Below are 15,901 nucleotides of genomic sequence, written 5' to 3' on the forward strand. Positions count from 1 at the left end.
ACTCACTGCCTGCCCCCGTCAGAATATTCTGCAACTTCTCCATGATGTCCTTTACCCTGGTACCAGGGAGGCAACACATGATAAAAGGTACAGAAATGCTTATTTGTCCCCCTAACTATGGAATCTCTTAAACTGACTGCATTTCTGACCTTTGCTGTTCCCTCCTGTGTATTCCATTGTCCATTGGTGTTATCATCTGGACTGCACTCCTTCAAGGAGTTGTCACTCCCAAAATTGAGAGTGGCACATATCCCAAAGACCCCTGTGCCTCCTGCCTCCTCCTACTCTTCTGGATGGCCACCCATCTACTATACTGAACTCTCCTTGAGGGATGGAGAGGTGTGGGATGGCCACCTCCTGGACTGTATGATCTAGGAAACTATCATCCTCCCTGATGCTCCGTAGTTACTCCAGCTGCCTCGCAAGCTTGGATATCCTGAGCTCGAACTCGAGCAGTTGGAGACACTTCCTACACACGTCCCCCAAGTCACATGAAATGTCCTGAAGCTTCCACATGAGAGTGGTGAGGAGGAGGGAATCTTAGTGCGTGAGACCAAAGTGCATATAAATGCAGTGTTGCCTGTCTGTGTTCCCGCCCAAATTGATTGTTGCTCCTAATGATTTGGCATGTGTCTTTTATAAAAGTTGCTAAAAAGAAACTACTCATAATTTGGCACAAATTTACAGTTGGACACAAAAATTGAACAACAAAAGTTTGTGTACAATATGGATAAATTACGCACTAGCTTGGGAGTAGCTTTTGAGGTTTGGCACATTTTTTTCTAATACAGGGATATTTTTGTGGTAATTCACTTCAGAATGTTTGATTCTCTCTCTCTCTCTGTCTTTGATTGCAAAATGTGAAAAAAAGAATTCATAACAAGCAGAAGTTCACCCAATTTCTGATGTTATATTTAATGCTTTTTTTTGCTATATAGCCCAAAAAATGGAATAATCTCCTGCCCCTGTTTTTAAATATATATACTTCACGTCTTATCTACAAACCTATATGATTTGCATACGCGAAATATAAGATTGAAATATATTTTCCTTCCCTGTTAAGAGTCGGTATTTTAGAGAGAAACTCGGGCATTAACACTGATTTATACAATGTGCTCAGAGTATTACAAAGATTAAAAACAGATGAGGGAGACTATTCTTCTCACATTCCACAGCTCTTCGGCCAGAATTACAGCGAATGAACTGTAGAACCTTTGTGGAAATTCACCCCTTCATATTCTTGCACACATGGCTCTGAGTTTCACTCATATCCTGATGGCGTGTGTTAGTTTAGTTTTAAGTCTCAGTGATGGCACTCTCTCCACTGAATCAGAAGGTTGTGGCATTGAAGGCCCAATCGAGGCCTTAGCATATAATCTGGACGTAAACTTCCATTCAGTTCTGACAGAGTGCTGCATTGTCTTTCGGATGAGACATTAAACCAAGTTACTACTTCCTAGTTTAGATGGATGTAAAAGTAACCATGGTAGTATTTGAAAAAGAGCAGGGAATTCTCCTAGAGTCCTAAATAATATTGTTCCCTTAACCAATTCCATCATAAACAGACTTAACCATTCATTTATCCCATTTTGACAGCCACATTTTTCTACATAACAATCATTTTAAAAGTAATTCATTGGTTGTGAAGTGTTTTGGGACATCCTAATGTTGTGAAAGATGCTATATTCTTTTTGTATATTATTCAGTCTGAGGGGATTTATCACACCCTTTCATTCTGGGCAGTAAATTTACAAATTCTCTGTGTTTAATCTTCTCCTGTTTTCAGTAAGACAAAATTTGTTGTAGTATGCACTTGTCAATGCATTAATTCTGTTTCATTTTTGTTCTATTTCAGATATTAGATGAGGAGTCCTTATGACAAATATGAGCTGGGCCTTCTTAACACGTCTTCTTGAAGAAATCCACAATCATTCCACCTTTGTTGGCAAGGTATGGCTGACGGTGCTGATTATATTCCGCATCGTGCTGACTGCGGTTGGAGGAGAGTCCATATATTCTGATGAGCAGAGCAAATTTGTCTGTAACACCAAACAGCCTGGGTGTGAGAATGTCTGCTATGATGCATTTGCACCTCTTTCCCACGTGAGGTTCTGGGTTTTTCAGATCATCATGATATCAACCCCATCTGTGATGTACCTTGGCTATGCCATCCATAAGATTGCCAGATCCACTGAAGAAGAAAAGAAGAACAAATTCTTCAAGAAGAAGAAACTACCAACTGTACGATGGCAAGCCCACCATAATTCAGAACAGACAGGGGATGAAGATGAGGAAGAGCCAATGATCTATGATGAAACAGAAAGTGAAAAAAAAGAAGCCAGTAACCATCAAAAACACGATGGGAGACGACGCATCTTGCAAGAAGGTCTGATGAAAATGTACGTTTTCCAGTTGATTTTCAGAGCTATGTTTGAAGTGGCTTTCCTCCTGGGACAATATTTTCTGTATGGATTTGAAGTTGACCCATCATATGTCTGTACTAGACATCCCTGTCCTCACACTGTGGACTGCTTTGTCTCAAGGCCTACAGAGAAGACAGTCTTCCTCATTGTAATGTATGTAGTCAGTTGCCTTTGCCTGATTCTTAATATCTGTGAAATGTTCCATCTGGGCTTTGGAACCATCAGAGATATCATACGTAGCAAACGACGTAACCAGAGCAACATGCGACCTTTCCCTTACCATTATCCTCGGAACATTCCGTCATCACCACCAGGATACAATCTGGTGGTCAAATCGGACAAGTCCACCAAGGTTCCAAATGGCCTTGTGGCTCATGAGCAAAACTTAGCAAATGTAGCCCAAGAGCAACAGTCCACTAGTCCAGATGACAATATTCCACCTGACTTGGCCAGGCTCCACAAGCACTTGAAAGATGCCCAGGAGCAGTTAGACATTGCATTTCAAAGTTATAACAGCCAAGAGAATGCACAGAAATCCAGGACCAGCAGCCCAACATCAGGAGGCACTGTAGCAGAGCAAAACCGTGTCAACACTGCTCATGAGAAACAGGGTGCTAAGCCCAAACCTGGTTCAGAGAAAGGCAGCTCCAGTAGCAAATCTGGAGATGGAAAAACATCTGTTTGGATTTAACTTGTGTTTCTATTCAATTAAGTTTACAATGGTCCTTTTAAGAAAAAGACAATAGCCGCTTTCTGCACATTTTACTACAATCTGCTTTCTCTTAGATAACCAATGTGATAACAATTTGGCTCTTTGGGTTATAAGAGTAGACAAGGCAACCAACATGAAATCTTGATCGATGATGGTGCAAATCGGAGAATTCGATACTGGATGCCTCATTTGCAGTGTTCCTGATTTCTAGCCATCAAAATCAATGACTGGAAAGTTGAGAGGCCCATAAATCAGACACACAAATCTTTTTACCAATCATCTGATCTGTAGTCCCATTAAAAAAGGTGCTGTGCTGGGCTCATTGTGCTGTCCCTCTCAACTCTTCGTAAACCACTAGGAGTCTACTTGTACTCAACATCAAAATATCATAAACGTCTAGAGTCATATGTAATAAGGATACATGTTTTTGTAGTGACAGAGATTACAGATGTCTTCATTTGAAAATTTAAGTAGTTGTCCGGCCACTATTCTTCATCTTTACCTGATTATTTATGTGCCTACTTCACAGGAAACAAGCCATTGACTCCAATATGGCTACAAAGAATACGTTGCACTGGTCATTTTATTTTCTAGTCCAATTTCTTTTAGTAGCCATTTCACCTTATGATAATGGGTGAGTTCAAAATGTCAGGACTTTAACTGACAACTGTAAAGGGAAATATAAACACGGAAATGCATTACAAAAGACATGCTTCCTGTCCAGTCAAATTGTCCTATGTCTTGCTACAGAAAGTTTCCCCATCTCATACTCTGTTGCCCTTTTTCAGATCCAAAATCTAAGACATTTTCAGGTTGCATTGTTCGGAACTCAATTTCTGTAGGCTTTGTAAATTTATTTACCCTTGTCAAGATTATCTCACGTTAATGTGAACATTTTATAGATATAATAGTTTCCTTTAAAAAAAATCTAATGTAGCTTAACTAATTTTACAAAAGATATACATTGTCTTAAAAGGCCTGTGGAAGAAGGGAAATTTGAGATGTTGCCCAAGGAATGTCAGGAAGTGTTTGTGTAGAGACATTTGCAGACTGGACCTTCTCATCTTTGTGATTAAGACAAAAGGTGCGAGGAAAATTACATCGAAAGGTGTTGATGGGCAGTGGGGGGGGGGGGGGGAATTGCAGCTATTTTTCAAAAAAAAGGACAGACTTGTTAAAATTCCAAGGAAAGTTGCCATTGCCTTAAAATGCTATTACAGAATTTTGGTTCTGCAGCATGCTTTTACACAAAATGGTGTTGGTAAGCAAAGTACATTGACCCTAATTCCAATGCATCTAATGACTGATTTGTACGTTGCATTTGAAAATTAAAGCTTATGCCACACTACACTTCGGCCTCAAGTGACAGTACAAACTATGCACAGAACAAGTGTCATTGTTTCCTGTTCCAACCACCTATCCAACAGTGTGCAACAAATCTGAATCATTTAAAAATTAACCTGGAAGATTTGAAATTCCGTTGCAAAAATCTTTCATTAGAAACAGAAAATGTTTGAAATGCACAGCAGGTCGATCGTAAAATTTTACAGAACGAAAGAACGCACTTGCACTGGCTCCACTTAGTTCCATTCCCAGTACCAGATGTTCAAAGTGTGATCCTTCATCAGAATTCATAACAATATTGTGAAAGCAAATTACAAACAACATTATAGATAAACAGGCAAAAATAAGTTATGGCAGCACGACTCTTGTAGGTTCAGGGGTTTGGGTAGAAGACTAGTCAGCTTTTGGAAGTTACTGGTGGAATCGATCAGGATAAATTACATCTCTTCCTCCTAATTGAATCCCATGTGTAATATCCACACAGTGATATTTTTTAGCAATGAGTCACATTGGACACACGTTTTTCCTGTAAACAGTGATGCATTTGTTTACCAAATTATCCTCCGCTGGCTTCCAGATGGATTTATGTCACTTGCTCCTAGGTGTCCTCACACATTCCATTGACGCAATTAGTAATTTTGCAGGATTACCTGACTTCTATTCCTTCCCCTTTCTTCATTTTGTTGAAGGAGTTGGTTTTCCCTTAAAGTATACCCACAGCAGTACAGCTGAGATTAGAAACCCAGTAGATAGCAGGATTGTACCTGCTCCCACCAGTGTTCAGTTCTGTCCCTGGGCAGCTGAATGTAATGGTTTAGCTTGCAAAAAAAATCAAACACTGGCATTTTCAGGCCTTCCAATTTACCAATAATTTAAAAAACAAAAAACTGCGGATGCTGGAAATCCAAAACAAAAACAGAATTACCTGGAAAAACTCAGCAGGTCTGGCAGCATCGGCGGAGAAGAAAAGAGTTGACATTTTGAGTCCTCATGAGTTCTGTCGAAGGGTCATGAGGACTCGAAACGTCAACTCTTTTCTTCTCCGCCGATGCTGCCAGACCTGCTGAGTTTTTCCAGGTAATTCTGTTTTTGTTACCAATAATGTTGATGTATTTAGACTGTTTTTGCAGGAAAAAATTTCTACATGTTACACCAGTCTGTTCTCAGTTTATCACAGTCCACGATACAATGTATGTTACTGCTTTTCAATCCCAATTCAAAAATTTTTATATTTCAATTATGGATTATTAAATGCATTGTTCCTTCACTCCTCTCCGCAGCTGATATCACAACATGATTGTTCCTAATCAGACAACCAGGCCTGTGTATAATGTAGCTAACGTGTCCTTTTTAGAAGCGGATTGACCAGCTGTGTTTTTCCAACACTTCGCATTTCTATTTCTGATTACCGGCATTGTTTATTTTTTAAATCTACGCCAATATTTATTGATTGAAAGATAAATGTTGCCCTTTAAGTGCCCGCCCGTGATAGTGGGGCAGTGGATGGGCTGAATGGAAAGACATGCTCAGAACAGCTAGTTTATGGCCCCTGAACAATGGTCTTCACATCACAAATGTGAATCGGCAATAAGTCATCCAGTTGATTTTATCATGCGCTCTGAACCTTATTTTCCAGTACAATGAAAATCAGGATCAATCTATTTGCTTGTTTGGCACTTGTGGTATAGAGCTAGTGTCACTGTTTTTTGTTAACACATTCTTTCTATTAAGTGCCTTAGCTGATGAAAATAGAATTTAAGTTCCTGGGATGTAATTTTTTATTATGAAAAATGACAGTACATAACAGTAACTGCATTCTTAGATCTAGAGTAATTGCATTTATATTATGAAAAGAATTGTTTATATGTCATGAGATTTTTAAAAGGAATCTGAACTCAATGGCTTAGTTAACTAGTTCTAGCTCAGATTTTATTTTTCCCAGTATGCAGTAATCCTCTCTGATATTAGACACAAATGCTGGAAATGCACAACAGGTTGATCAAGATCTGAAAGAAGGAGATTAATATTTTAGGTAAGACTTGCAGTGCGTTCACAGCATTTCATGTTTCAGATGTCCAACATTTTGTAGTTTTTAAATATATATATAAATGTTATCTTTATAATGTGTTCTTGTACATATCTGCACATGTTGAATTGTAGGTTACTCAAAAGTGGAGATGAGCAACCCACAATATATGCTACGGCCAGCCTGGGAGAAGAATTTTGGTGGATACCTGAAGGAGCTATAAACCGAAAACTATTCTTTGTAACATTAGCACACAGACACTTTGCACTTTCGTATAACACTCCTTTGTCTGCTCTTTTTAATTAGTTACTGCCTCTGATTAGACAGTGGAGTGTTATAAAAATGCATTAAACATCCATTGCTGACATTGCAAAGAATGATATCTGGGCTACAGAGGATAGGTAATGAGAACCCATGGGATGTATCTCAAGTGAACAAAATTGATAACTGAGTGAGCACTGTCAAAAGCTATACATTTTGTATCAGATAGCTCCTTGTCCTCTACTCTTCTGTTCACAGTGGCTGATGTTTTTCCACTTCCGCGATCCCTAGACCACCAGTGAGCTGTGAAAATGTAACCTCAGTCATCGTGTCTTGGAGAATTAAAATTAGGGCATCTCACAGACCAGAAGGACCTAGAGTAAAAGGTTAGTCTGTGCTAAACTAGTTTACCTACTGATGCAATAATTGGCCTCAGCATCCCAGGGCTTGGGAAGGAGAAAAATCAAGTTGGGGTGTCTTTGCTAATCACTGTTGAATAATCTCTACTGCAACGCACATGTGTGCATGCATGAGTGAGAACCAGATTGGACTCAACTCTAAGCCACTCTGTAATTGAATAATATACTGTATATTATTCAGATAGTAAACCTCACTATCTAGGTTTATCTATCTGTAATGATTAGCTGAGTGATGTTCTGGAAGATAACCCACACTCATGGAACCATACATGAACACGATTAGAAGATGGTGGGTGAATTAAAACCTTAAAAGTTAATGTATCTGTTTTCAAATAGAAAATAAACTTTTTTTATTCATTCATGGTATGTTGGCATTGCAGGCAAGGAGAGCATTTACTTCCAAAGCATAATTTCCCTCAACTGAGTTGCTTCTAGGCTAGTTCAGAGGGCAGTTAAAAGAGTCAACCATATTGTTCTGGGTCTGGAGTCACACATAGGCCAGACTGGGTAAGGATGGCAGAGTTCCTTCTGTAAAAGACAATAATGAACCAGACTGATGTGTGGATTGCAGAGAGGTCACTGTAAAGCGTCTATTTTTTTTCTCTCAGAGTTGTCACTCCCAGTCTGAAACACTCGAAGTATGGAATATACTTAATACATCTGAGATGTGGTATAAGTCAATTTCCCAGTTCCACTGCACATTTTCAAGCAATAAAGGAATGCAAGATTCTTGAGGAACCCTTTTTTTTTAGCAAACCACTTATTTATATCAGGAGCTGGCATGGTTATATTTTTCCTACAAAAACAAAAGGAAATATTAGCATAATAGGACCATCCTGTTGTCCATTCATTGGAAGAAGAATTAAGGTGGACAATTTGCTACTGAAAAGGAATGGTTCATTGGGCTGGTAATAGTTAAGCAGTTGAGCTACTGACAGAGACATTTACATCAGTGATACACTATTGACCAGATCGTGCTGATAATTAAATGCAGTAGTGTCTGGTACAAAATAATAAGAGTATGAAATCAAACTACAGCAGAAAGCCCTTTATGCATTGTAGTTGGGGAATGTAGTTGGCTTGAAAAGAGGCATTTGGCACTTAAGACCTACTATAAGTAATATGAGAGGTTATCTGTAATAACACTATTTATTTAAGATTTCTTCCCTTTGATACATTGAGATTGGGAACAGCTGTTGAAACTTTGGCCGTTTGAGGTTGTGACCTGTGGTTGAGCAGTGTCAGGGCAACCAGATAGCCGAACTCCAGCCTAAGCTTTACGTTTGCACTAACGTGAATGTGCACAGGCATGGAGGCCATCACTGATTGGTACTAGTGCCAATTTGATTGGCAGGCATTGTGGAGAAGGACAAAGAAAACATTGGAACATTCGATGTCCCAGTATGGGGAATGACATAATTAAGCCTGTGGTTGTCTCCAAAAGAATGGGACTGATATCAAAAATATATTTATTCTTAAGTTAGGCATTTCAATGTATTCCACAATAGTTTAATTCCATATTACACTATTGCTGCCAGCAGCATTGCCATTTTGATTAACTTGCAATGAAATGTCAAGTTTTGACAAAGAAAATATATTGTCAATGATAAGTCAGTTTTAAAAAATAATTAGATATCAAATAATGTCCACCCTCAGGGAAATGAGACAAGTGAGCGGTGTAACTTGGTCAGTGGATTTGTAGTGGGCTGTTGACCCTAGGCTATTCAGTAATCAATTAGCATTGCCACAAGCAAAAGAAAAAATATTGCACTAGGTGTCACTGGTAAATACTCATTAACAGTAGAGCTTCTTGTTGAACATCACCTCTCTGGATGTAGCTTGTGAATTAAGCAGAGGTCAGATACTAGCAAGAATCCTTTGAAAGACCCTACTGATTCAGTCAAGTAGAGGATATGGACTTGCACTGAACTATGATGGTACCAGAGCCATAGTGCAAAATATTACTGAGCTATCCAGACCAAGATCCATTTAGGCATCAGTGTTTAGCATTTCACATTTGATTCTACTACTATACATTTTATTATTGAACAATTTGTGAGGGATACCCTACCGTTCTCAATGTCCATTGACTAGCTTTATCTTGCAGCCTACAATAGACAGTCTCCTTTTATCGCATAGCCTTGAAATTATTTTTGCATTGTTGAACTGTTAGTACTTAACGCATACTTTTTTAAATTTCAGGTTAATGCCTCCAAAAAGACAACTGACAGAGGGGTTTGATACGAACATTTTAAGTAGCCACAGTTGGGGTTATTTTGATCTTAGTGCGGTTGGGGTGAGATTGGCTTTGGGTGGTAATTGCAACGCTAGCGATAACAAATAGGCATTCCATTTAACATTCCATGTCTGCCCCCGCATTGTCTTGGAAACGAAAATAGTGCAGGGTGCAAAACGGGCTGCTGATTTGTTTTCACCAATTTTATGTTACGACCCAAGACCAATTTCACACCCGTGGTGGAGAATTTTCTCCCCATCAGTGGTGGGGGGTGGGGGGGGATTGTGCAGGGGTGGGCAGGTGGGTGGGCGCGCAGCCGATCGGTGCTTCCAATCGACTGGGCAAAGCCATTTTAGGTGGGTGGACCAATTAAGGCCTGACCAACGTGACGCGCACCCAGAAGCACTGAACGCTCCCTGTGCAGGGTGGGGGGTGGGTTGCCTGAGTCAGGGAGTGCGCTCTTTTGCGCATAAGCACAGAAATCTCCCTGAGGCAGCTCTGTGCCTCAGAGAGATTACTTTCACTTATAAAACATTGAATAAAGGTTAAAAAAAATGTAAGGACATGTCCCCTCGTGTGAAACTGTTACGTGAGCTGGGACATGTCCATTAATTTTATTTTAAAATGTTCAAACACTTTATAAAAATGTTCATGAAACCACATCCCACCTGTGGATGAGGTTCCATGAAAAATGCGAAGGTTGGATGGGCAGCTCTGCTAATTGCTTTTTAAAATGGCCTTAATAGGCCTTTGACAGTTCGGCCGCCGTGCATCCGACTCAGCTGCACACCCGTGGAACTGAAAATCTAAATGACGTGCGGTGACGTCTGGATGCACGCCCGACATCACCGCATGTCATTGTACACCTTGGCGAGCGGGCCCTGCCCACCCTCGGCAAGCTGAAGATTCTATCCATGGAGTGGATCTCCCATCATTATAGAACCCCTAATTTTCATAACTATTGCACCCCACCACCCCCCCCCAACCCCCGCAACGCCCCTGTAATTTCTAAAAACATCTTTACGCATTCTCATGATTAAGAATTTGGATTTGAAACTTTATCGGTATAGCATCTTATTTTCTATTGTGCAAGTGTCGCTACTGCATCTCAATTGGGTGATTGAATTATCCTTGATTATGTAGGTTCTGAAATTCTACACGTTGTCCTGGTCTATTTTCATAACTTTGATAGGAGACGGGCAAGACACCTGGAAAAGTGGCTGCTTTTAGTAATTTGTGCTATTTCTCTGAGGCTTGTGCCAAACTTCTAATTCTGCCAGTAGATTTCCCCGTGAAAGTTCTACGTTCTAGCCCATAAAACTAAATTTATTTTATTTCACATCCAGTAACTGTAAAAATAAGCCTCAAAATTCAACTTCTGTTGGGCTTATGACCTGCAGATCTCCAAATGTTAACTTGAGAGAGGATGCGGGGTCAGTCGAAGATCTCGTAAGTTAAGTATGCATGGCAGGCTTCATGGACTTGCTAACCCAACTGCTAGGCCAGAAAGTCCAGTACCTGTTGCTCTGCAGAGAGCTGAGCACTTGCTGAGGCCCTTCCCCCTTTCTGGGAAAGAAAACTCAAATGTGCCTCTCAAGCCTCTTTTTAAGGGGAAAATTCACAATGTTCTCCATGTGCCCAGCTTTGCAGAACTGATCGCAATTTGATTAATTCTAAGTCTTTTATAAAGAAAGTTTTTCTGTTATCCTGAGATTGACTCTAAGTTAGTGTCACTAAACAATAGACTAAAATATTTAGCTTGCGCAAGAGTAACTCAATGCATTGTGATCTTGGTTCTGGGATTCAACCATTATAGTAGTAGAATTAACAAGATGTGCAGATATCCTCAGCGTAAACTCTAAGATGGGAAAAGAGAACAACTACTGACAGAAAATCCACTGCAGCAAAATGCCATTCATGCAATTTGATTTTATAAATGCAAAATGTATTTGAACAGCATCTATATTTTGTTCTGTTTTATATACAAGTTTAGGCTAAAATTATTTTAATTGACTGATGAGCCACATGGCAAGTACTCAAGCGTACAATAATCTCTAAAAGTTAGGATTGCACCATGTCTAATATCTCCCAGAAACTGTCAAATATTTTGAACTCAGCAGTTTCGTAATGCAGCCATTGTGTGAATAATATGATTCATTGCCTTTCAGATACTTGATTAATTCTCAGAATAACAAACTTGTTACCAACTTGTAGGTGATGGGTTACAACTGTGCAAAAAGATTTGACCTTCACAGCTACAGCCCATAACGCATATAGGCCAGGAGTTAACTAATGGGAAAGTCTATTTCTTCCTTAATTCTAGGAAAGACAGATCATTAAATGTAAATACCACATTCCATGTCATAACTGTAACGTATTTCAGGATAAAAGAGGTGCCTTCCTGTCGCTGGCTAAATAGTACATGTGCTAAGTTTTTTGTTAAGCTGTCTGCATTCCTCCAACCTGGAAGATACTTGAATTCATCAAGAAGAAAATAACATAAGTCCTTTAGCCTCCGATTTTCTTCAAAGGGGTTTTAATGAAGTAACCCCACGTATTATACCATTTAAAAAAAAATGTCTCCAGTTGCTATCGCTGTTGCTGAAAGGAGGATAGGGTACAAGCAATAACATGCACAATGTGCTCTTTCACTGTGTCCTGGTGCAAATCTTTAAATTGTCTTTTTTTTTTAAGTTAAACTTTCATGTGGTCATTGAAGGTAACAAGCACTGAAGCCTCTTAAATAAATGAATGAACAGAGCCAGTGTTAGGAAAAGTATTGTCAGTAAAGTCATCTTCAAAGCAAAAAAAAAACCCACCTAACATATTGTTTTTGAAATATCTGTGATTCTGTTGGAAGAAAATAGTATCAGTTTTAATAGAGTTTTCATTTATCTGCTTGTCATTGAATGTTTTGAATACCTTTTAATAAACTCACTATAAAATCATGTTTGTATTATTGGGTGTATTTTTGGGGGAGGGTTGGGAGGATAATAGTTTTACCTTATCTATATTAACACATTCATGTTTCATGTAAATTACATAGTTCTAAAGATAAAGTCCTGCTCAGTGTAAATGTATAGATTATATAGTCATTCCAGTAGGGACAGATAGCAACTGTATTTATCACTTTTTGGTGTCATCTATCAAAGAAAAATGCATATCTTTGTTTCCACAGAATAACAAATAACCAGTAGAAGCATTGATTGAATCATTTAAAAAGGAATTGCTGAACAAAAGACAGCCAATGTCCATCTAGTTTGCCTTCTGCCTAGCTGTATGATACAACATTAATGGAGTTGTTGAATAATCATAGCAATCAATCTATCAGTTAGTATTCAACAGAGTGGTGAAATGTTTTAAGAACCATTGATCCAAAGTTATTTGTTCCTCCATGCATTCTACACTTAGCACATCAAATTATTTATGCACTCTATCCCAAAATGTTACTTTTTGGAACAAAATTAACTTGAATGAATCAATATTGACTGCTTCCACCATCTCCTAGGGAGGCTGTTCTGTAGACTGAAGGCTTGCTCGCTGAAATGTTGGCTCCAGGGAGAGAGCAGAGGGGAGGTTTAGCAGCTGGGAAAGCATTTAAATGCGGGACCCCTCAAATTGCTTGAAACTGTTTCCTGTCCAAGTCAGCCAGATTACCCAATTTACCTCAATGCAAGTGAGGGGGATGGGGGGAAGTGCTCCAACTCCTCCTGGCCCACAATCAGTGTTGGGAAAGAGAGATGCCTGTTCCAGCCAGTCATCCTCGCTTCTCTTCAGCTGCTGGATTTTTTCAAGCCCAGGAAAACTCAACAATTTATATTTATATAGTGCCTTTGGTGTAATAAAATATTCCAAGGCACTTTACAAGAGCATTATGAAACAAAGTATTACACTGAGCCACATCGGGAGACATTAGGTGAGGTGACCAAAAGCTTGGTCAAAAAGGTAGGTTTTAAGGCATGTCTTAAAATAGCAAAGTGAGGAAGAGAGCTGGGGGGAGGTATTTACAGAGATTGGGGCAAAAGAATCTGAATGCATGGCCACCAATTAGAATTAGCAGAGCGAAGATATCTGAGAAGGTTGTGGGGCTGAAGGAGATTACAGAAATAGAGAAGGGTAAGGCCATGGAGGGATTTGAAAACAAGAATGAGAATTTTAAACTTCTCATTTAAATTTTAAAATTAAGACATTTCTTGACTGGGACCCAATGTAGGTCAATAGGACGGGGCTGTCAGATGAGTAACTGGTGAGTCTATTTTTAGGTAATAAGTTTTATTGCCTAACAAATAGAACCATGGCAAGATAGCTTGGACCTGTGGAATGCACATCCTGTTCCATGTGGGAACTCCACGACACTTCTCGTGTCCTGGATAACTATATATATATATATATATATAGATGCAAGGAGTGTCATCAGCTGCAGCCGTGGGTTTTGGAGTTTCAGCAGTAGTTGGCGACACTACGGTGCACCTGCAAGATTGAGAGCTTCATGGATAGCATGTTCATAGATGTCGCCTGCAGCTTAACGGAGAGAGGGAATAGCTGACTGGCAGGCCGTCCAGAAGGACCAAGCAGGTAGTGCAAGAATCCCATGAATGCATCTCACTGTCCAACTAGTATTCAATTACATGCAAACGTACGTACGAATATACGAATTAGGAGCAGGAGTAGGCCACTCGGCCCCTCAAGCCTGCTCTGCCATTCTAGAAGATAATTGCTGATCTGAATGTAACCTCACCCCCACATTCCTACCCCGGATAAATTTTCAAAGATTCTGCTTCAACCATCTTTTGTGGAAGAGAGTTCCAAAGACTCAAACCCTCTGAGAGAAAAAAAATCCTCGTCATCTCTGTCTTAAATGAACAACCCTTTATTTTTAAACAGTGACCCCCTAGTTCTAGATTCTCCCACAAGAGGAAACAACCTCTCCACATCCACCCTGTCAAGACCCCTAAGGATCTAAAGGTTTCAATTAAATCGCCTCTTACTCTTCTAAATTCCAGTGAATACAAACCTACCTGTCCAGCCTTTCTTCATAAAACAACCTGCCCATTCATGGTATTAGTCTAGTAAATCTTCCCTGAACTGCTTCTAATGCATTTACATTTTTCTTTAAATAAGGAGACTAGTACTGTACACAATACTCCAGATGTGTTCTTACCAATGCCTTGTACAACTGAAGCATAAGTTCCCTGCTTTTGTAATCAATTCTCTTCAGAATAAATGATAACATTCTATTAGCTTTCCTAATTACCTGCTGTAGCTGCATACTAACCTTTTGTGATTCATGCACTAGGACACCCAGATCCCTCTCAATCTCAGAGTTCCTCAATCTCACCATTTAGATAATAAGCTTTTTTATTCTTCCTGCCCAAATGAACGATTTCACTTTTTCCCACATTATACTCCATTTGCCAGATCTTTGCCCACTCACTAAACCTATCTATGTCACTTTGTAGCCTCCTTACATCCCCTTCACAATTTACTTTCCTACCTATCCTTGTGTCAGCAGCAAATTTAGCAACCATTCCTTTGGTCCCTTCATCCAAGTAATTTATAGAAATTGTAAAAAGTTGAGGCCTCAGTTCTGAATACTGGTGAGAATGTTGGTTCATCTGGGGAAAGCAGCCAGAGCCAAGTCCATGAAGCCTGGAAGAGCATAGTGATAGGAGATTCAATAATTAAGGAAACAGACATGTGTTTCTACAACTGCAGACATGAATCCAGAGTGGTAAGGGTTAAGTATATCACTGAACAGCTGCAGAGCATCCTCAGGGGGAAGAGTGAGCAGCCAGCGGTCATGGTCCATATCGGTACCAGTGACATTGGGAGAAAGAACAATGTGTTCTTGCAGTTATAGTTTGGGAGTTAGGGAGGAAACTAGCAAGCAAAACCTCAAAGATAGTAATCTACAGAGAGCTCCTAGTACCATTTGCAAGTGAGTAAAGAAATAGAAGGATAGAGCAGATGAACACATGACAGGAGGGATGGTGCAGGAGGGAGGGTTTTAGATTTCTGGGACATTGGGCCAGTTCACAGGCAGGATGGGTTGAACCTGAACAAAAGTGGGATAAATTTCTTTAATCGGCGATTTGCTAGGCCAATGGTAATAAGGTTGGAGGTGGTGGGGAATGGGGTTGGGTGGTGCATGTGGGAGGTGGTTAAAGTAACTTGGCAGATGTGTGGGAACCAGGAGGTAACCTTAGAGAGGAACACCAAGATGCACAGAGAATTGGGAGGTGCATTTAGCACCAGAGTAGGAAGTGATAAGGTATTAGGTGGGATCAGGGTAAGACGAACTATAATAAAGTTTAAATTAAGGTTACATGTGCGTTCTGTGAATGTGCAGAACATGGTAAATAAGGGTGAGCCACAGGCACAGATAGCCACATAGAAATATGATATTGTAGCGATAGTGGAGATCTGGGTCAAAGAAGGGCAGGACTGGGCACTAAATATTGCTGGAGCTGGATTTTACTG

General features: G+C 39.8%; 1 protein-coding gene across 2 annotated transcripts in view; it reads left to right on the plus strand.

Annotated features, from left to right (window-relative positions):
• The window catches only part of gjc2 (gap junction protein gamma 2), a 106,783-nt gene extending 102,562 nt beyond the window's left edge, over nt 1-4,221 (plus strand). For both annotated transcript variants that reach the window (XM_041184249.1, XM_041184250.1), the window contains exon 2: nt 1,856-4,221. In XM_041184249.1, coding sequence (XP_041040183.1) covers nt 1,876-3,114 — 1,239 coding nt within the window. In that variant the 5' untranslated portion in view covers nt 1,856-1,875 and the 3' untranslated portion in view covers nt 3,115-4,221. The remainder of the gene's footprint in view (nt 1-1,855) is intronic.
• The last annotated feature ends 11,680 nt before the right edge of the window (nt 4,222-15,901 follow it).

The sequence above is a fragment of the Carcharodon carcharias genome, chromosome 3, assembly GCF_017639515.1.
Source record: "Carcharodon carcharias isolate sCarCar2 chromosome 3, sCarCar2.pri, whole genome shotgun sequence".
NCBI lineage: Eukaryota > Metazoa > Chordata > Chondrichthyes > Lamniformes > Lamnidae > Carcharodon > Carcharodon carcharias.